Source organism: Lingula anatina, chromosome 1 (genome assembly GCF_051362555.1).
Source record: "Lingula anatina isolate TDL-2025a chromosome 1, LinAna3.0, whole genome shotgun sequence".
NCBI lineage: Eukaryota > Metazoa > Brachiopoda > Lingulata > Lingulida > Lingulidae > Lingula > Lingula anatina.
Genome location: NC_141767.1, coordinates 24,055,788 through 24,078,151, shown reverse-complemented (window position 1 = coordinate 24,078,151; position 22,364 = coordinate 24,055,788). Strand labels below are relative to the sequence as shown.

At 34.6% G+C, this 22,364-nt stretch overlaps 3 protein-coding genes across 12 annotated transcripts in view; 1 reads left to right on the top strand and 2 right to left on the bottom strand.

The window, feature by feature from the left end:
* The window catches only part of LOC106178428 (transcriptional enhancer factor TEF-1-like), a 32,893-nt gene extending 30,924 nt beyond the window's left edge, over positions 1-1,969 (bottom strand). For 6 of the 7 annotated variants that reach the window (XM_087002646.1, XM_087002651.1, XM_087002649.1 and 3 more), the window contains exon 1: positions 1,818-1,969. The gene's annotated coding sequence lies outside the window, so the exon portion shown is untranslated. Of the gene's footprint in view, positions 1-1,299; positions 1,746-1,817 lie in introns of those variants that run through there. The other variant, XM_087002647.1, reaches the window with a different exon arrangement.
* An 833-nt stretch (positions 1,970-2,802) lies between these two features.
* LOC106154095 (beta-parvin) lies at positions 2,803-9,854 on the bottom strand. Its single transcript, XM_013528340.2, has 13 exons — positions 9,672-9,854; positions 9,135-9,224; positions 8,654-8,724; positions 8,153-8,255; positions 7,722-7,868; positions 7,245-7,360; positions 6,411-6,469; positions 5,579-5,598; positions 5,356-5,417; positions 5,022-5,090; positions 4,581-4,682; positions 3,877-3,949; positions 2,803-3,746 (listed from the first exon to the last, which is right to left on the bottom strand). The coding sequence occupies exons 1-13, from the start codon at positions 9,772-9,774 to the stop codon at positions 3,670-3,672; spliced, it is 1,092 nt and encodes a 363-aa protein (XP_013383794.1). The 5' UTR covers positions 9,775-9,854; the 3' UTR covers positions 2,803-3,669.
* Positions 9,855-9,984: 130 nt separating this feature from the next.
* On the top strand, positions 9,985-16,178 carry LOC106154097 (translocator protein). 4 transcript variants are annotated; one of them, XM_013528349.3, is made up of 6 exons: positions 10,068-10,148; positions 10,384-10,428; positions 11,492-11,599; positions 14,464-14,533; positions 14,760-14,905; positions 15,254-16,178. In XM_013528349.3, the coding sequence occupies exons 3-6, from the start codon at positions 11,492-11,494 to the stop codon at positions 15,428-15,430; spliced, it is 501 nt and encodes a 166-aa protein (XP_013383803.2). In that variant the 5' UTR covers positions 10,068-10,148; positions 10,384-10,428; the 3' UTR covers positions 15,431-16,178. The 4 variants fall into 4 exon arrangements, with proteins under 4 accessions (XP_013383802.2, XP_013383799.1, XP_013383801.1 ...); XM_013528348.2 differs by lacking the exon at positions 10,384-10,428 and having other exon boundaries at positions 9,985-10,148; XM_013528345.3 differs by lacking the exons at positions 10,384-10,428; positions 11,492-11,599 and adding an exon at positions 12,150-12,276 and having other exon boundaries at positions 9,989-10,148.
* The last annotated feature ends 6,186 nt before the right edge of the window (positions 16,179-22,364 follow it).

The following is a 22,364-nucleotide window of genomic DNA, read 5'->3' as shown; positions in this document are numbered from 1 at the left end:
TATTCAAATGTTCTGAATGCAAACAGAAGTTAATGATGAAAACAAGACAGTTCAACTGTTTTTAAAAATATACACATCTTTGACAACTGTATGCCATTTTCATTTCTTACTTATATTCAGATTTGTCAAAGAATTCTCTTAAAATGAAATATTGAAGAATACAACTTGTCCTCTCTTTTGTACGCTAACTGTTATGTGTTTCAAGTGGGGTTGGCCAAATATGATCCACCGACCAGCAAGTCCGCAGATCATCTGTTCTGAATACAGCCCTTGGCTGGGTTCACAACCAGTTCATCTGCAGACTAACTAGTCTGCGGTTTAAATATGATATGCACTTGACAATGGATTCCCGCAGGGGGAAGGGCGTAAATCTCGACAAGCTTTCAAGTGGGTGGCACCATATTTGATCCGGGGAATGGTTAGTATGCCGATCAACTGGTTCTGAATGCATCTTTTGAAGTTTCTTTTAAATGCTGAGAGGCTTAAATAAGCATTAGTGACAATTTATGTAAACAAGGATTTAATTTTTGTGCCTCATGGATGATGAATTCAAGTGTTACTGTGTTCTGTATGGCTACAGTGTTACTGTGCTCTGTATGGCTGCATACTCCACCAATCTGTTCAAGTTCACTGACACTGATAAATACCAGTGTCCAAATGGCAAGAGGGTTTGATAAAACCCATGATCTGTCAAAAGTTTTATTTTGAACAAGGGATAATGACAATATTTTATCAGGTCACTACCTGGAAGTTAGCTATTAATTTCTTATTAAGGCTTTTTTAAAATAGCCAAGTAGCATAAATAATTAAATACTGCCTTGGGCTTAACACCTTAGGTAAAACAACAATTTTACATTTCTGTCTCTGATCATCGCTACAAACTGTGTATTTACTAATACATAAAACAATATAAAACATGCATGGATATCAGCCTTGCTATAGACTGCAATGATTTAAGTCATGACAATGGTAAGTGATTACACTAATTTGGCTGATTTAGTACTAGGCCCAAATGTATCAAATGTGGAATTATATTTATAAAAGACATGTATGTCTGATGTTTCATTCATTGCATGTAATCAATCAACGGATATTTAATTTTCAGAAACTCCACCAGGCTACCATTTTGACATTAATTTAAAGCATTGGTAGTCAGAAAAATTGCTTCAGTAATCATAATGCAACAGGTTATCAGCAACAGCTCATACAATAATATATCATGCTCATGTATGCAATCAATAACTTCGGGTCATATTCCTATGTTCGATTCAAAATGACGTTCATCAGCAATATCCTTACATTCTTAATTACACCTATCAAATCAAAACTGGAGTTAAACATAGTCATCCTCGGCACAATTGTTTAATCCACTCCAATTCCACGATGAACACTGCCCATTACTGTAACAACATTTTCCAACTGCAACATCTAAGTTCTTAATCACTAGCCGTACTGCCATGTTTGCAGCTCACAGTCACCCACACAAGTTTTAACCTGTGCGCTCGATCACCCGCCAAAACTTTCTTCAACTCTTCGACTTTTTCAACCTAGTCCAAGGTGTCTTGTAGGAAAAATCGCACGTTTCATTTCGTTCTCATGAATGTCTCCACATATATCCATAACAAACCATGACCAAAACAAAAGACACGAGGACGCTACACACAAATATTCGTCCGGAAGTAAACCTGGTCTAGAACTATGCCAGGTATGTGTGGGATTCGAAAATCGCCCCAACATTTCTGTCATTCCGGGCTACTTTTCTCAACTTTTCCCCCAAAACTGACAAAAACCCGCATATCACAGAAAAATATACTCACCAAGCAAAAGGCCGAGGCACTTCTGGGACGACTTTCTGATCGGATTGAGAGTTTTCAGGGCTGCAAGTTCTTCAGTAATGGTATGCAAGGAATGACACAAAGAATCTAGACTACGTACACGCGCACTGCGCATAAATCCTGCGCAGGGGTGGTACTTCGATAAGTTGGGAGAATTTGATGTTTATTGTCATTCATAGCTGCAGTTATCTCTGCTTGGTTGAGAAAATTCACTTTGTGATTATTTAAAACTGTGTTAATTCGAAAGTTTTATCTGTTTCCCTGTTTTAAAATCTCTTATTCTACTTTTTGTCCAAAATCAGACGGTGTCTATGAAGGGGGTACATGTATTCTTATTCCTTTCGCACACATATCCCTTCTGCTTTGTTGCAGACATCCGGATGACATCACCTTTCCAAATTTAATTTGGGAAGGATTGACAGGTGCACGGAAAACGGTTTCATGGACCGCTTCAAGTTGTTTAGCATGGATATAAAATGGCCATTGCTTATGACAGCAGTATGATGAGAAACTGTCGCTGTGATACAACTTTTTTGTTAAGATTACAGTTTAATGCTAGTTTAATGTATTCTGACAGGTGTCTGCCCTAACTTTTTGTGACGAGGACACCAGCATATAGAGAGGGCGAAATATGCAATGAATGAAAGAAAGAGAAAAAAAGTCTTTGATAGTTGCATCTCTACTTGACGTGGATGGGCACGTGGAAGAAAAAGAATTAAATAACTTGTAGTTGAAAAAATTAGTTACATGTGTGGCTACAGCATTACATGTTAATTGTTGAAAGGGAACACCAAAGGTTTTTTTGCTGAAATGGTTAGAAATATTAAGTCTGAAATGAAATTGTATCCTTCGATTTCAATAATCCTTCACACACACCAACCCATTTATTGCTCATACCTTTCATACTTACAAACTAGCTCGGTTAATTTTTTGTTCCTTGAGATATCAGATATAAAACAAAAACAAATAGTCCTTCAGATTTATTTCTAAGGTTGCATAATGATTACATAATATACATATAGTGTATACCTATATCTACAAAAATATACAGACTACAAGAGGAATATTTGCATGTCATATGATGCAGGTCCCCTATAAAATATCACTTGGCACATATATGTTAGGTGTCTAAAATTACTATCCTAATTTAACAAATGGGTTTAGATGTTTTAACATACTAGATAATGAGAATTACACTTCTCTAACAGATCTGTACCTATGTATGCATGCATAATTTACATTTTTAAATTATGGAGTATTGACAGCACCTGTACATTGTTACATTATTGTTCATTTCAAAATGTACTGCATACAAGTATATTTACCTTGTAGGAACATTAGTTTAATCCAAAATCAATGAGTCTTTAACAAAGACATATTTTGATTATACATTGTTATAATAACAATTTCAGAAAACTTGATCAACCTTCTTGTCACCCTGATGAAAATAGGAGCAGCATTTGTTTTCATATCCTGAAATTTATTTGCTCATGTATGAATTAATGAGTGGGTTGAAATGAAAACATTGTTTTATATATTTTTTATGCAATCTACTTAATGAAAATGAACAAAGTGTCATATTCATGATGAATGGCCATATTCTTGATGTGATTTTTTGGCGCACTATTTGAGAAGCATGCAACTAAAAAGTCTGAGAAGCTAGTACATACTCTCACAGCAGTGATGAATATGATGACAGTACGCAGGGAAGGCAAAATATTGAATGTTTTTTTTCCTCGTCTTCCTTAACTGATACCTCTTAAAAAAGCTGGCAGCATCCTTTGTAAATTTTTCAGAGATTCTGTACTTAAAGCTGTCTGAAGTTCAGGACCTTCTAAGGTAATGCCTTGTATTTGGTAAAGAGGTTGTATAATACCCGTAATGTCGATTTCAAATCAAGGTTAACAACATCTGAAATTAACCAAATCAACGTCAATTTTAACAAAACAACAGGAAACTTTGAGAATTATGGATTAAAATTCAGACATTTGAAAACTTTTTTGATACCGTTGTTATTAGCATCTGAACAAATGAACCTCACCTTCTGGTCTGGCTTTTGGCTGTGGTAGTCCTGCATCAACCATTAGTTCAAATGCAAAGGAAACATTATGAACCTGCATATAGAAAATATTTTTAGCCGAATTGTAACATTTTAGTCTAAATGCAAAAATATAATATAATTTTTTTCCAATACAAGTTCACCAATTGAAATTTTAGCTTAAACCGCATTATTTGTCATCTGATATTATTTATTACCAGTTTTGTGTTCTAGTTATGGGAAACATAATTGAAACACAACTGTTTTGACGAAAAAATATCATTGATATCACTTATATTGAGGTGAACCTCCACAAGAATTGAGTAAAAACTTTCATAAACATTTGATACCCAAAACAATCATTTGTTTCAAGATGGTAATTTTCAAAATACAGAGGTGATGCTTTACAGTGTTCCGTGTGCCACATAAGGGAAAAACTAAAGAAATGCATCAAGTTCAAATTAACTGACATGAAGGGCTCTAGGAAAAGTAATCTCTGATTATATAGATTGCTTTTCCTTTTTTAGTAATAATACAAAGGCTGGATCTATTGAATTCCAACTATTGTGAACTATCTTAACATCATTCATCTAAGAAAGCAGGTTATCAGTTTGCTATAACTTCTTCCTTTAACCCATGTTTTCATAGAATAAACATTTTATTTTAACAATAATAATGAATACTACTGATCAAAATTCATATTATACCTTTTGTTCAAAGCTTGTTGGAGTCAGATGGAAGCAGTGAAGTGGGACAAAGTAGCCTTCCAAAAGTCCCATAAGCAGCACCAGATACACACCATCATGAAACTAAAAAATATCACAATGTGAAAATAATAAGATATGTTTCCACCATAACATATATCTTGTAACAGAAGACTTGACATATTATGTAAACCCACACAAGTTATATATTTATTGGGTGTGGTAAATCTTACAAAAGGGCTTTTATGCTGAATTAAATGAATTACATACTCTCTGATATTGTAAACAAACTAACCCCAATAGGTTAAATACTTCAAGCTTCATTGAATTAAGAAAAAAAAGCCATATCGCCATGATACAGTACTGGAAAGCCACTCTAAACCACAAGAAATAAAGAGAATGTTCAGTATCAGCAATATTTTTATTCAATGAAGAAGAGCTAACCTGGTTGTCTAGATCAGTTACTTCCAAGTTGACTTTGTTCAGCCACTTGTTAACAAAGCCAATCAGGGACTGCAAGAACAAAAAGCAACATATTCAACGCTGTCACCCTATTTGTCCACCATATTCTAAAGTATTAAAAAACTTTCAAAATCTTAACCTACACTTGTTAAAATAAGTATAAATAACAATACTACGCACATTCAGGATACATCCCACAATGACAAAACAATAGCCTAGAAATGAAGACGTAAGGCACCTACATTTTCTTTAAAGATTTTGATTGGATATACCTATATCTTAGGAAAACTGCAGTTACTTATTTTGTTTCACCTACCCTCTTGACCACATTCAACTTGTCTGGTGCATGATCAAATAAAGTATCAAAGGCATCTCGCTCTGAAATAAGCAAAAGTACAGATAATAAATACCCTAATGTTATGGTTAAACAAAAAAACAAATGTTTTTTATATATGCTTATTATTAATGCCAAGGCAATTAAATAAAATAATAATTGCTTATCTTTACTTTTTATTGAAAGAATGTAACAAGGTCCTTACCAAATCTTGCTCCTATGTCACTGAAAAAAAGAAAAGTTACCAAATTATATAAAGAATATTTTCAAAACAACGATTAGATACATTTCACAAATCATCAAATTTTGGTAGCACAAAAAACTTGCAGATTAATAAAAACAATTAATATATTGTTTCACATTCCCTCTCTTTACCACCTAGTCAGCAGAGTCCAATATAGGCTTTTGTAATTTTTTTAACTTCTACCATTTTGTCCAATAACAAGCACTTGTGCTTTATCAAACCCATCTGCCTTCAAAGCCAATAAAACACAAAATATAAGCTCAATATTTTTGAAGACAATATATGACAAGTTCCCCATCATTTTAATGAGGAAAAATTTAATAAAATGTATTATAATTGCTACCTATCCAAACACAGGTTTTTGAAGATGTCAATGACAGTGGGGTATAATTATATATCTGCATTTTTAGACCCACTGAAGTGCTTCTCCATTTTCTATGTTAGATGGCAGATTAGCTGATACATAAAAATAATTTCCTCGAACATTCTGTTGGTTTTTTCAAACAAATAAAATTTCTAGCTAAAATACGAACACAATCGTATTTGGAACTTATAGCAGAACAAAATGTTTGATTCTTGTAAAGAAGAGTATAGTTTGTAATTAGCTCAGTAAACATGAATGAAATCAAGATGAAGATAAGAGTTTTGGAGATGTCTAGTTTCCTATCAATTTAAAAGGTCAGATACAGGAATCTAATATGCTAAACAACAACATAATATTTCAAAAGTAAAATTAGCAAAAATTCAAATGTTTTAAAAATCTTTTTTATAAATATTTCTAATCTGAACATACTCATTGGTCCCTGTTATCTCTTCTATGACTCTTCTTGTCTGCAGCAAACCATCCCGTTTCTGTAATGAGAGACATCAGTTAGCAAAGGGTTTTTAATTCATCCATTCACAGTCCAGAAGGGTGTTAACCAGGATCTAACATCTGAGATCTTCAGTGAGTGATGGCAGTACATTACAAAAAAATCCGATTTAAGCATGATTTCTCCTAACAAAATGGCACGACAAGAACAAGAGCACAACTCTATGGTGGTACATGTGACTGGGGGTTCATTAAAAATCTCATATTCTAACAAAGCACTGGTCAACAAAGAATCAACATCATTACCAAATATGTAAATATCTCATTTCAAGGACAAATGACCTGCCATTGTTCACTGCTACATATAATACATTAGTGATGATAATACAATATTGTTAAATGAGTGGTAATCACTGTTTAGTGTATGTGGCATGTTTCTTAAATCCAAACCAAAACTTTTTATCTGAATTCACAGGAAAATAAATAACTGATGATGGGACCATTTTTTCTACAATGTGATCTAAGCTGACTTAATTTGTGATCAGTGAAAGTGTCCATCACACCTGCTTCAAAGCAGCAATATTTTTGTTGCTGGTTAATACCCTGCATCCCACATATCCAGTATGAAATTAAGCAAAATGGTCACTACATAATTTAAATCTTTGTGAATCATATATTATAGATTAATATCATGGCAATTAAAAGAAAGAGTAAGGGTTTTTCAAACAATTTACATTTAAAGATCTCATTTGCAAGCTCAATTGTTGCTGAAAACCCCTTGATTGCTACAAAAAATTTTAAACCAAAATGGAGCACCTGTACAACCACCACTGATACTGCCACATTTTCAGGTAGTCTGATGGGAGCCCTAAAGTGTCTTGCAAGTGTGACTAGAAGGTGGAGTATGGCTACCAGGTTTTTTGAATGAATACCTGAAAGAAAAAAAGACTTTGAAGAATTTGCTCTGCTTAACTTATATCTGTATGTATGCACACACATGCATTAACAAAGAAAAACATTGATGAATCATACTGTTACATGTGAAATAAGACACTATTTTCAAACAAATTATCAATTTAAAAGTGAAAAGTGACTAAATATTTGAAAAGAAAAGGAGACCAACCAAATAAGAAATATGTTTTTAATACAATTTAAAACTATGCAGCTGCATTGACATGATGGCTATTTTAGACAAGAAATTTGCTTAAAGTCAGTCATCATCAAATTAAATTAAAACCAGTTTAGAAGAGGAGAACAGATGCAAGAACTAAGATGCAACATTTTCCAACTTACTGTCCACAGTCCACTTTTGCTGGTTCCATGTAGGTGTCAGATTAAGAATTCTGTTGATGGTATCCAGTACAATCCTTAATTTCTGTTTCTGTCCTATTTCTGACTGAGTCACTTCAGGAACTTCAACTCGCACTCTTGCCAGTTTTTCTGCAAATCAGCGAGAAAGAGATAATAGAATTAACAAAAGACCAAATTAGGTACGCTCAAAGTATACAGTTATCAAATCTGTTCAGGCAAAAATTTACAGAGATCTGTGTTTTGTAAATACTAGTGACACGAAGCTCAACTTTCTTTCTGGTTTTGAATAACAATGAATGGATAAGTGCCTAACTTCAAGTCTCATTTATCACAGTTATAACCACAACTGGTGACAGATATGTTATCACAGTTCCAAAAAAGCTCTATCTTTGTCTGCAACATGATGTACTTACCAATTAACTTCTGAAGAATTTGTCCATCAAAAATGTCTTCTTCTATGTCCTTCACAATAATTCTCTGCTCTGCAAGTTCATCATTGATCCAGTCCAGCAACATCTGAAAAGAAGCAGGATTTTTAACAGAGAAAATGAAATCAAAGTAAACTAGTGGATTACTGCATTCCAATTACATTTTTCAATTTGCTCAATCTAACTCTAGCACAGAAACAAAAAGTTTTAGACATGTCACAAGAGAAATGAAAACTAAGCAATATATCAATAAGCCTATGACTAATACTATATCTGTGTATTAAAACAAAACTTTTTTCCCAAATTTTTTCGTTATCAAATGTTATGCTTGTATAAATTTTCAATAATTGTGTATGCATTAAGTAACAACATCTGATGAGCTTAAACTATATTTTTCAGTTATTATTTTGCTCTAGTTTAATATTCAAGATATAGTAATTCAACATTTCTTTACTATAATACTGAATACTGCCTTCATGTCCTTACCATAATAAGCTCCTTTACTTTAGCATCTTCTCTAGAACCAGGCTCTATCATGGATCTTTCCTCGTTCTCCTCTGTAATGGCAATAAAGTTTTTAAAACTAAAATAAACATGACCACAAGCATGCATCAATATTTAAAGGCACATTAACACACAAAGAATGCTTATTCATTTATACTGCTGAAGTGCCAGATGCAGGGTAACAGGAAAGCTCAGGCAGTAGAGCACTCGCCCTATTAGCAAGAGGTCCCGGGTTCGATCAATGGTCTGGCAGGTGAATTTTACACTCTCCCAAAAATGCGCTATACTGCACATGAATTTAAAGAGAAATATCCCTTAGTCCACTGAATGCATATTCCAAATGATGCATATTACTGATGGGATGGTTTATATGTGCATATATTTGATTTAAGGAAAATATCAGATGCACTTCTTGTTTTATTTTAACTTCAGTTCTCTACCAAATTAATTCTAGGTTCCTTACCAAGCATGAATGCCTCTGGACCCATATCTGGGCTTGTTGGACTGCTGGGTGATTCAATGGCATTTTTCCCTTCTTCTTGCAAGTCAACCACTACCAAAAGAAGCATAGGATTAGGAAATTGTAGATAATGAATAAGTTGCTCCAATAATTTTGCTGTAGTTTTTATATTAATCAAACGAAGGTGACTACTACGGGTGCTGAAACTTAGTACAAAGTAATATGATACAAATAAATTATTTCACATGATTAAGCTATATTCTTCTTGATATTTTGTATTCGGCACTGTGCGCATCACAAACGCTATGTATCAATCAGTAACGTAATTAAGCACAGCGTTGCAAAGACAGTGTTATATCATTTAAATTTATGGTCTGGAATTTATATGGAAACTGAAACTAACACTGAAAACAACAGGAACGCCAAATTTGGGAATAAAGCCGAACCACTCCCAAAAGTAAACACTTGGTTTTTCATGTCAAGGTGGCATAGTTCTGGACTAGATTTGTTTTTTTTTTTTAAGCGAGAAAATGCACTGACCTTCTTTCTGTTTCTTCTTCCTCGTGATTGTTCCGATAAATTCTCCAAGAAAGCTATCTTCTTTTTGCTTCTTCAACGTCCCACTGGGGCCTGGCGATGCCATTCTCCTTCCAACTGCGGAGATCTTCCGCCAGCATTACCGGCTAATAATGAACGGAAAAAAATATATATAGCATCATATATACATCATATTAAATATGAAAATATATGATTTATATAAAAACTATTATAAATGATTAAAAAAAACTTGCAGAGGACATTTTTACGCAAATCCTTATAATTAGGGCAAGGTCAAGAAAAGTACTAGGCTAATCTCCATAACACATCCTCGTTTGCAGTTTTTGCAAACCAGAATTTTTCAATCGAAAACGAGGCTTCCGTAATATACTCTGAGCATTACTCAATAAATTCGACCTTTGGAAGTGGTGCACGTTGTCCAGCGAATAGGCTTTCATCCATCAACGGATAAGTAAAAAAGTGAGTGCATTTATTCCTCGAAAGAATGGTCTGTAGTGCTGTGTCAAGTGTATGTGTTGTCAGTAAATGGTTTTATTCCACTGAAAATATTTTTCCAAATTACGCAACAACGTCCTTTTCTTGACATTCACTGAGTGATTCAGCCTGCCTTAGCCTGTGATTTTTTCCTAAAATTTAGGTTAAAGTTGCCTGTGGGAATGCATAGAAATAAACAGAGATTTCATTTCTTTTGCAGGTCCACCATTGTATAAAACAAGCAATATTTGAATTTCATTTTCATGTAAGATTTATGGATTTTAAGTTCTTCATGTAATCTGAAGTTACTTGGGTACTCAAGTCAAGTGCTGCACTCCTTGGGAAGTTTTGTTGGGTGTGCTATATTCTGAGGGTCTGCTAGTCTGAGGGACTGGTATTCTGAGGGACTGCTGTTCAAAGGGACCGCTATTCCGAATTATTGCAAATTATGTGCATGTCTTTGACACGAAGGTCAGTGTCCAAATTGCACAACTAATACAATTCGTACAAGCGCAGGTATTGCAGTAAACTTTTTTCGGAGTAGCAGTCTTTCGGAGCAACGGACCATTGGCATAATAGACCTTTGAAATAGCAGTTAATAACAGATCAAGGCTCCTTAGAATTCAGAATAGTACGTGGATCCTTGGAATATAGGGCTGCCCCCGTTTTGTCATTTGGTTGAACCAGATGCTAGCATTTGACCCCTGAGGTGGAGAGATGTAAATACATTATCAACAAAATGAATTGAACAATATTGATGCTAGATAATGGGATGTTTGTATTTTATATAGATATGGATGTTTGTATTTTATATAAGCAATGCTGCAGTGATCAACAAATTTAACATACATGTGGTTGAGTTCAAATAGTCGTAAGGACATTTTGATGTAAAGTTGAGACAATCTCTTCTGTAAATAAGAACAGCATGAGTTGGTATTGAATTATGACATTTGTAATTGACATGTCATCATTAGGTATGTTAACTGCAAGGAAGACGAGAAAAAAGATTGAGTTAAACTTCTGGACCCAGTTTCATCAACACCGGATAGCGCTATACTAGTACTTTGGATAACACTATCCATTGGATGAAATCATTATCCTGATGGTATCAGCCATTTTTTAACCACTGGATAGAAAAATCTGAAATAATGATAGGTATCTAGGTATAAGAAAACATTTTTTTACTCACAAGATAACTGACCAGAGGATAACAATTTCATCCAATGGACATTGCTATCCAGTGTTGATGAAACTGGGCCCTGGTATGCTTCTTTTTTTTTTACTAATTAGAATTTCTGACTACCGTATTTGTCATTGTTGTTTTTCAGATGGAGTTGTCTAAGTACTTGATGCCTTTGGGATTTACTTTATTGCCTAGTTTAGGTGGATATATATCAAGCCTTACTATGAAAGATAGTATCAAGACTTGGTATCCAGTATGTTCACACTGACATTGTTTGTATGATAAATTCACTGTTTGTCCAGTTGTTGCTAGATTTCTCTTAGTTACAGGATTTGGCTTTTTTTCTTGTTATGTATTTTCTGGGATCTTTGGCCTGTTAGGATGTAGCCAGCAATTTCAGAGGAGGGTTCTTTTTATGAAAAAGTGGACATTTTACCATAAAATCTTCATGTACGTAGATCAAATTTTACCCAGAATGGACCTTTTCCCAGCAAAAAGGGTGGTTCATTTGAACCCCCGGAACCCCCCCCCCCCCCCCCCCCCCCCCGGCTATGGGCCTGTAGCATTTCTTTTGTGAGATGTTAACCCACTAACAAATAGTATATATATTGGCTAACCCTTATCTTTTTCTCTTGACTACATAACAAGCTGAAGAAGTGGGATGTATGCTCCAAGAAAAGAAGTTATCACCAGCTGAAGTCTGAAGCCAATAATCTGACAAATGTGTAAATTTGATGTCTTAAAGTGCCCTTGTAAAGAGATATAAAGGATTCTGTTAGAATACCCTTTTCTTTATTTCACAGAATGCCTGAGTGGTCCAAATTTCTGGTTCCTTCAGCATTCATATTTGTGCCAACTGTTGGTGGTTTTGTGAATGCATATGCCGTTCATGCTAAGTTCTTCAAAGAGTCAGAAAAATGGTATAATGAGGTAAATCATGGATCTGATCTGCATGCCTCTGTTAATGTTTTTTATTTTTCGTCCTTGTCTTATTCTTTAAATTTCATGATAAGGGTCTCGTTATTTGTGATTATGTTTGTATTACCCTTGGATAAACTGCAACATGATGTGCCCAAAAAGACTGTTTTATTCAAGTGCAGTTCCAGAGAAAAGTGGGAGGGGAGGGGTGAGGTATCTGCACCTATCCCCTTTCCTGAAAAACGAATTGTCCAAGACACCCCCTCTACATAACCTAGCATGGATCCATCAGTGTTATCGTTAATAAGTACTAGTACTTTGTGTTTTGTTATTTTAAGAGATTTTTGTTTTGAATATGTACACTGCATGCCTTTCGGTTATCGTCCAGTCCATATAATCCCAACTAGCAATGAGTCATCCCTTTCAGAAATGATAAATGATTAACTGATTATCACTTTCCTAGCCATAGCCTTTTGTTTTAACAACCTTAAAAGGCACATTTGCATTAATTTCCCCTTTTAACCAGTCTTAGTCCAGTCCAGGAAGAGGATACCAGGGACAGATCCAGGGTTTTTTTAAATGGGGGAGGGGGTGTCCAGAACGACAGGCCTCAGATGTGAAGCTGACAATTGCCCCCTTGGTTCGAGGTGTGGGGCCTGCTCAAGGGTCCCAAAATTTTTGATGTTATGGGCGGCAAATGGTGCTCTTTGGTACGGCTTAGAACTATGATTCAGTTAGTCAAAATTCTAATTTCAAGAGGGGAATATTGGTGTGATATATTTTTTAGAAACCGAAGGGCGGGGGTCCCCTCTAATTCCGCCACCGGATGCTATTTGAGTTTGCCGCCATTCAGATTAATATAATTGCTGCCCATTTAGCATTATGTTCAGTGGCCTTATTGGTATGAAAAGGTGAATAGTATATTTGTTGCTGGGTGACTACTAACTAATGGTTTTGTGGATTGCTGTTGAAAATTAGTTTCATATATATATATATATATACTGATATAAAAATATGACAGGGTGCTCAGACATGCTGAAAACTTTTCAGAATGGCTGGACATTTGGACCGGCAGTAATGAAAAATTTGCCTGACCGAATGAATTTTTGTCGGACCAAAAATCACCCTATTCGTTTGAGACAGATACTTCCAGTATGATTAGGGTAGCTTACTTTGTTTGTGAATGTGATAGGTTTGAAATGGAAGTGAAAAAATGCTTTGGGCTTTATATCATTTTATTAGTGAAGTATGTCAAATGATGACTTTAAATTCAAAATTGCGACTCTTAAAACTCTTGTCAGTCCTTTGAACCGACCAAGTCCAAGTTTTTACCGGTCCAGACAAATTTTGCCGGTCATGACCGATCAGACCAACAGTTTCAGCATGTCTGGGTGCTGAAAGAAACTGTTCACCTATTGTTAGTGTTCTGTCAGTAGTTGCATGGCACAGAATAACTAATAGGTCGAAACTTTTTGCATTGTTAATTTACTTATTCACGGTTTTAGCTTTGTTTTTCTATTAAACAAAATTTCCCCTGCTCTAGATAACTACCTTTTTAAATATTTTTTATTATTTTATATTTTAGCAATGGCGTCTTGGTCTGCATTATTACCCCCTGTAGCTTTCAGTTTGTTCCCACATATAGGTGGAATTGCTGGTACCTTTTTCACACGCCCTACATTGAAAAATTGGTTCAAGGTGCATGGTTTGACTCTAGCAATTTGTCATTATACAAGGGCTCCAGTTTGTATTTTATTTATTTATTTATTTATTTTTTGGTAAAACTGTTCAATTCATTCCTGAGAATTTGTGATTATAAGCATATATAAATAATTGTTAGATGTGATAAAAAGTGGAATGCCAAGCCCTTGTATATTGATGATTGTTGCATTTTTCTGCTTTCTCTCTTCTGTTATTTACTAATTACTAGCTGCTTTACTGTAACTGTTCGTTATAGTTTTTTTTTTTTTTTTTGCCAAAATGGCTTGTAAATATATGTAAAGAGGTCAAAAGTACTTCCATATATTTTTAAGTCTAATAATTGATCAAGTAATTTACTATATCATATTCCAATTATTGTAAAACTAAAAGAACTGAAAAGTCACTTGCATCAACTGTATGTACATACAGAGGAGAAACTTCCAAATGGAATGTAATCATTTAATCGAAGTTTAACAATAATAATTGTATTCTTTGAAGGACTTAAAGAAGCCAGCATGGACTCCACCTAACTGGGTATTTGCACCTGTATGGACCACACTTTACACAGGTAGGGGTGGACATCCTTGATGGACTGAAACAAAAAAGCTAACTATAATTTATGTGGGACTTAAAGACCGGAGCAACTTTGTATATAATTTCTCAACATTGACTCAATGATGTTAATGAATGCTTATGTGACAGAAATAAACGTAAATGCTTTTAAGAGGAAATGCTTTTCTACTTATCAGAAATGTGAATAAAAAGATAATCATGGTAGAACAAATGGATTTCAGGTATGGGTTATGCTTCCTACCTTGTCTATCGTGATGGCAATGGTTTTAAGGGAGATGCTGCTGGTGCTTTGGCATTGTATGGAACACAGCTGGCACTCAATTGGGCATGGACACCCATTTTCTTTGGAGCTAGAAAGATGGGACTGGTAAATATTTCCACTGTTGCATCATGGCTGCTTAAATCTGTTAAGGTCAAAAGAGTTGAAAAAAAATGAAATGAGGGGTGAAATACAGATGTTAAACTGCAAGACTGTAGGCCATGGGCTTGCAAATAAAACTTTTTTATTTGTGTCATATATATGGTATTTGGATTGGGAATTTAAGGCAGCAGAAATGGCATACAATGTGTCAGTTTTTATCTGCTGTTCATTTTAGGTTTAACAGTATTTTAATATTGTCATTGCATGATCCCTTGGTGGAAAAACATTCATATATTAAAATTGTAATGCTGCTATTAGGTTTAATTAATTTTCAATATAATTTTCCTCTTTCAGGGTGCGCTGGAGATAGTAACAACAGCAGGATGTGTAGCTGGATGTATTTATATGTTTTGGGGAATCAATAAGAATGCCTCCTATCTAATGATGCCTTACTTGGCATGGCTGTGCTTGGCATCCTCCATCAATATTTGGGTTTGGATGAACAATAAACCAGCAGTCAAAAATGAGTGAAAACTGCTTCTGTTTGTTATGCTACAGTGTAGTTGAAGTGAACAAACTATATTGTCTCAATTAGCTTGTCAGTGTTGAAAATGAAAATTGGTATGGATGGTAAATGTAAATAACAATTGTGGTTTTATTTACATTAAACCAAATCTTGTCCATAATTTGTTTGCATGCATCACCATTCACATCTTCAGTTGTCACCTCTCTCTCTTTCAATTTCTTGTTTTAATTTCTTTTTTGCATTCCTTAGATTCTTTTTTTAACTTTAGTTAAAGACTGCTTCTATGACTTAATGATGTAAAATTAAATTAATTGAAATCAAATTTTATCAGAAATTGTTATGTATTGTTTTAGATATACATTTTCAGTATCGTGATATTAAAAATTATAATGATTTTCTTATTTTTGTATTATTTGTTATGTTTCAAACGCCAGTAGCAATTAGAGTAATCAGACTGAAGACTTTCACCTTAGATTTTTACTAGACATCTATGGATGAAAATGATAAAATAAAGTATGAATAAAACATATTAAGAACATTAGTAAATGTGTAGTTTATAGCCTTAATGCATTCATTTGAAAAGTTGCCAGCCTAGAACATTGATCAGGAATAACAATTGGCTTAAGCCAGGTTTTTTAATTTCCTGAAAACATACTAGTAACTGTGAAAATACAGGAAAGACAAAGTACAAATTCTGTTTGTAGTGTCTGTGCCAATGGCATTAAGTACACAATAAATGATTTTATAATTATATACCTATTGAAACTTTCATTGGTTGGATCGTACAATGTAAGGCTTTGGTTAAAATCGGATTATGTGATCTAAAATATGACACCCCTTGTTCATTTGCAAGGTTGTCTACGTATTCCCTTCCTCAAGCAAGTAAACTTAAAGGTACATACAAACCGAGCATCGGTGGAGTGTGGATTCCCAGTTACACGTGTAAACCACTTCTATTAGTTTCTTATATGACTCTAGTAAATTCGACATGCCAAGGGATAAACTGAATAGATCACTCGATCAGCTATAAACGACCTTTAGACTGCTCCTTCCTTTAAATTTTTGGTTGTAAATTTAACCTACTTTCGTGACCCACTTTCCTGCCCCATTGACATACAGCTTAGAATGCCAGCAGAAAAAGCTGTTCAAACATCATTTTCGGGTAAAATTAATCAATGCCTTTTGGTAATTCTCTTAGTTATACTACTTGAAACTTTTTGCTGGTATTTGGTTGGTTTTTTGTGACAAAAAATTGACTTTGTATACATCTTTAATCTTTTCTTTTGTCCATTTGATTTTTGAACATTTCATTAAAATATAGGCACTGGTCATAAGATCATTCAGCACCATGCTTTTTTTAATTGAAAAGACAACCCACAAAGCAGCAAAACTGTCAAATGTACAGACAAGGCAGCAAAGCTGTCAAATGTACAGACAAAAAACAGAAAATAAAGATGCAAAACAGGTCATTTTGTCAATTTTGATGCAATAATAAATAATGCTTATAATGCACAGTCAGTCAACACTGAATTTTAATCATGCACAACAGGTAACATGATCAATAACGGGAGCGGATCCAGAGATATTTTCTAACAGTATTCCAAAGTATCTTTGTTGATCCATCCTCCATTTTGATGGTCTTCCAAATAGATACCTGTCAGTATAAACTTTAAAATCTGAACGTTTTCCGGAAGACCCAGAGGATGGTCTCAATCCCCCCTTCAATAAGATTGCAGTTTCAGGACCATGAGAGTTCAAACTATACATGATGAAAGTCCCAATATTTGAAAAATGATGACAGTGCATAAAATAATATTACATAATGTTAAAAGACATAAATACAAAAACAACTGCTTATGTGAAAATACAGAAAATGTGCAGAGCCTCAGGCAGATGGGAGTTTAAAGTCACATCTTTAAAATGCCAGTGTTTGAGAAAAAATTAAAAAGAAAACAAAAATATAATTCCAATGAAGCTGTTATTCAAACTTTTTATCTTTGAGTTTGATATATATATATATATATATATATATATATATATATATATATATATATATATATATATATATATATATATATATATATATGTATAAAATTAATAAATAAATTAATAAACAAGAGACATGCAATAACCCCGACTCTGAGTTTCACGGGCATACCCAGAAGGTATGCCCGATCGTCAGGAGGTTTATTTGACAAATCAATTTTTCAAATAAACCTCCTGACGATCGTATTTTGCTTCGAAGCAGTTCTCATTATGAAGTCATTATTTTACTATGAATAAACAACAAACTATATTAGCAGAGCCGCAGTCCGTAATGGTAAACAGAATTTAAATGTTATGTTCAGTCTACTCGTAACTCAGGCCCGAGTGGCGTCAAATGTCCCAGCTGCCTGCCTGCCTACATTGTATTTGTAGACTAAGCTTTCTTGAAGCATGAGAATTTTTATATTCAAACAGGAATTATATCTAAAAAGTGCCCAAAATGGGCACTGTGACTTTCAATACCATCGACCTGTATGCTTCTACACCGCCATGTCCGCTTATGATGTGAGATCATCTCAGATTTGGTCTTTCAATCGAGAATGCCACATAAATCTTTAATAAGGAAAATATCTAAGTCTTGCATCGTTGATTTAATGACTTAATTATTAACTATAAATTTATAATATATTGATTCATTTAATGCTAAATTACAATCGCTTTGCGGCAAAATTGCAGGCTTAGGCCTATTTTCACCTCAAAAAGATAACAAATTACACGAGTCATTAATATTTTAATTAATTCCCCGTATGTTTCAGTTTTAATATATATACATCAAAATTATATTTTATACAAATATAGCAACACACTGTGCTCACAGAAAAAAAATGAAACTTAGAATAAGACATTTTTCATAAGAAACAAAACAATTAGTAAATAGAATATTATAGCATTTGTTTATGTAACAGCTCTGTTTAGATAACTATTTTCTATTATTATTTAAAAGCAGTTATATATTAAACAAAGATAAAGAGCAAATATATTTTACATGGAACTGGGTGTTCCTGACCCCTCCCCCTTCGGTTTCTGAAAAATATATCACACCAATATTCCCCTCTTGAAAAAAAATTTGACTATCTGAATCATAGTTCTTAACCGTACCAAAGGGCACCGTTTGCCCTCAAAAACATCAAAAAAATTTCGGGGCCCTTGAGCAGGCAACGAACCCCACGCCTGGGGGGGGGGGGGGGTTGCGTTCGAGGTCTTCCGGACCCCCCTTCTAATAATCCTGGATCTGCCCCTGAAACCCATCAATTTAGGAAATTGATCTTTAATAAGAATATAAATATTTTTCGTCTAAAATGTTTGTTTTCATAGTTTTTTGTCTATTGACGGTAAGGGGGTAGAAAAAGGGGAATGATCAGACCTTCAATTACCCATTTTTCACAATCCCCCGCTATTTGCCATAGATTGACATCATTAAATAGGCTTCATATTTAAGTAGCAAAATCACCTATTCTACGCCCATCGCACCATTGAAATCGAAAAGTAATTAACAGTACATGTCCAATACTTAATTTTTCAGATCATTGGCCTTACCTCCATTTTCAGAGGGGGCACCACCTGTAACTCTCTACCGTCTGTCCATGGTCTGGCCACCATATCCCACGATGTCCCCGCTTTGTTTTCTTGCTGCATATCTCTAGCAGGCATTGAACAGGTAATCTAAATATCGCTTACATTAAATTCCATGCTGTAAAAATGAAAACTCCACGCCAGTCAGAAAAATGTGCTTCGTATAAGTTGTGTAATTTCATGTTAAGGTTATTTCGTCATTTTGGCTTTCTACATATTTACTTCTCAACCCCTGAACCCGTTGAGGCAGATTGTTTAACTCCATCTTCAGCTAAAAGTATACTTTTTCATTTTAGTTATTAGAGACTCAGTCTGATAATGTCCTCTTCATTATATGGTTGTATGCTTTTTGTTAATCTTTTTTTTTTTTAAATAAAAGACCATTTGGGTAATTGTAGTAGATGCAGATTATCAAAACGTGACGTTTTTTTTTCTATAAGTTGATCTTTTTACCATGAAACTTCCGTGTACGTAGGTCATATGTTGCCCTGAGCAAACAACCTTCTTCTGGGGTTCGCCCCCTCTCCCCTTTCCGTCTACAGACCTGTTAATTTGGGTAATTAAACAACATAAAAGATCACAGGAGCTGAGGGAGGTAACTCCCTCCCTCCCCCCCCCCCCCCCACACACACACACACACACGAAAGTTTTTTTTTTAAACCATGCCAGTTCTGAACAGTGAAAAGGGGGACTATGGAGCCCTGCATGCCATCTTCTTTCAAGCAAATATAAGAAGTAGTTAAAATATTTAAGCATATGTAAAAAGAAACTAAAACATTAAATCACACCAAGTATATTATCCTTTCGTTATCCTTTCTCCTTCGAAAATTAATGCTACCAAAAAACTGGACAACTCTACATACATATTTATAGCAAAAATGTATTATCTGATCACTTTATCTTTATTATCATCATCTGTGAAACAAGAAATGAAATGAAAGTTTCTTTACAGTGCATTGTGGATCAGTGCATATTGTGAATAAATGTTCCAGAGTAAGCGGACAAGGTCGTCCAATGATGGCCTGGGGTAGGTTTATAAACTTCAGGTTGATATCATGTCAACAAGATGCAAGGACACTGTCAATAATAATTGGGGGAGAGGCGTGCGTGGTTTCCCCCAAAAAACTATTATAGCCGTACATTGATTCTTTCCTCCGAGGTACATGTGCGTTTTTATCTGTTTAAACAAAAAAGTTAAGGTATGAAAACGCTGAATGCATTTCAAACGTAGGTGTATATACAATGCAATAATGAAATTTGGGTCTCATTCTCATACGACACCCCCGCGTTCAAACTAACAGGATGCTGACGACAACAACGCCCCCAGCCGTCAATCTAAGATTGGAAGTCTAAGAGCGGGCAATTGTGAAGCGGGATGGACATGTTGCGTTTCACTCCAGAGGAGACGAGAAGTGAGAGCGATTGATTTTCTTCGGGCAACCACCTTCAAATCTCATGTGATCCTACGCCAATGCAACGCACCTGAGGATAGTTTCTTTACTAGCACAAAACATCGAATGTTGTGTCTTTTCCCCATGGTGTGCTTCTGTGAATTCGACCCTTCAATCTGGGAAATGTACATGTACAAATAACACTCAGCTCTTAGCCCGGACCTCGAATAACCGCCGCAGAAAAATAATCGTATATGGACTGAAATCCAAGCTGCTGGAGATGGGTAGGTGCCACCATGTCATACTCTCTTTTCATTTCTGTCGTATTCCTCTTACGCCCAAGTTTCTAGGTCGTTCTTGAAAGTTGAATGCCCTTTGAGGCTAGAACCAAAGCCTTCATATGCCCTATTTAGGTCACGCTTGTTTGGTTGTCGTGTTTCTCTTCTAAGGCTGATGTGCATTTTCTCTCAAGTGTAAGTGTTTTTCCCTTTTGTGTATTGTTTTTATGTACAGACACATACAAAGCATTTTTACACTTGGATTGAAACTTACAGAACTGATGAATATTCATAGTACACAGGTCAAGTTAGAAAATTGGCATGGTCAGGCGATTTATATAAAAGCTATTCTGTTTTTTAACTTTCTTTAGCATATATGCACCACCGATAACACATTTCAAGGAAAATCAATTGACCAATTGTCTAGAAATTCACAGGAGTGATCAGTCTTACTGAAATACAGATTTAGTTCGAAAATAAGCTTGATTGGTGAAGTTTTCTTGAAGTTATGCCTTGTTTTTGTATATAAGTATTTTTTTCCTCAGATTTGATTCTTAGGCATGTTAACAGTCTCATTTTTTAACTAATTATATATGTAAAGGCGTTCTTTTGACATTTTCTGCATCTTAACAATATTGTTAGTTGATAATATAAAAATGATGGTAAACCTGTTATTGTGTATTGTGTAATAAAGTTTCAAAGATGGAAATAAACACATCTTTACAGTTTGTCAGATTCAATCATTCACTATGTTCAGAATCTCAGAATGAAGCAAATAGGACATTTAAAATTGTTCTATTGATATTTTTCCTTTGTCAACAATTTTCTTAGTTGATCATTTAAAAATGACAGTAAATTGCTCATTTTGTTTTCTGTAAAAAAGGTTTTGAAAATGGAAAGAAAATCATTTCAGTACAGTTATCTCTCGTTTACATTTTGGTATTTTGAAGGTGTGACTCTGAACTTCCTTGACCTTGAAGACTTTTTCATGTCATATTTGTTGAATATCCATTATACTTTTATTTTATTATTAAAACTTGATGGTCATTATGCTGTCAAGCATTATGTAATATTGCATCAAAACTGAAGACATCCCTATTTTGGGCACTGCCTCCACAGTGACCATTCAAGGAAAACCATGTCACTTTCACTTTAAAAACCAACTTTAAAAACTCAAACAAAGAAAAGTAGTTTTTTTCATTTCTTTTTACAGGACAAAGAAGATGATGAGCAACCCCACCCGGACACAGTCTTCACTCTTAGATCCAAGCTAAGGTTAGTAAATTTCATTTTTTTGGGGTGGTGGAATAGGTAAATTAAACAAATCTAATCTTGTTTTTCATTTCTTTTTACAGGACAAAGGAGATGATGAGCGACCCCACCCGGACATGGTCTTCACTCTTGGATCCAAGCTAAGGTTAGTAAATTTCATTTTTTGGGGGTTGTAGGATGGGTAAATTGAAAAAATCTAATCTTGTTTTTCATTTCTTTTTGCAGGACAAAGAAGATGATGAGTGACCCCACCCAGACATGGACTTCACTCTTGGATCCAATCTAAGGTTAGTAAATTTTATTCTTTTGGGGTTGTAGGATGGGTAAATTGAAAAAATCTAATCTTGTTTTTAATTTCTTTTTACAGGACAAAGAAGATG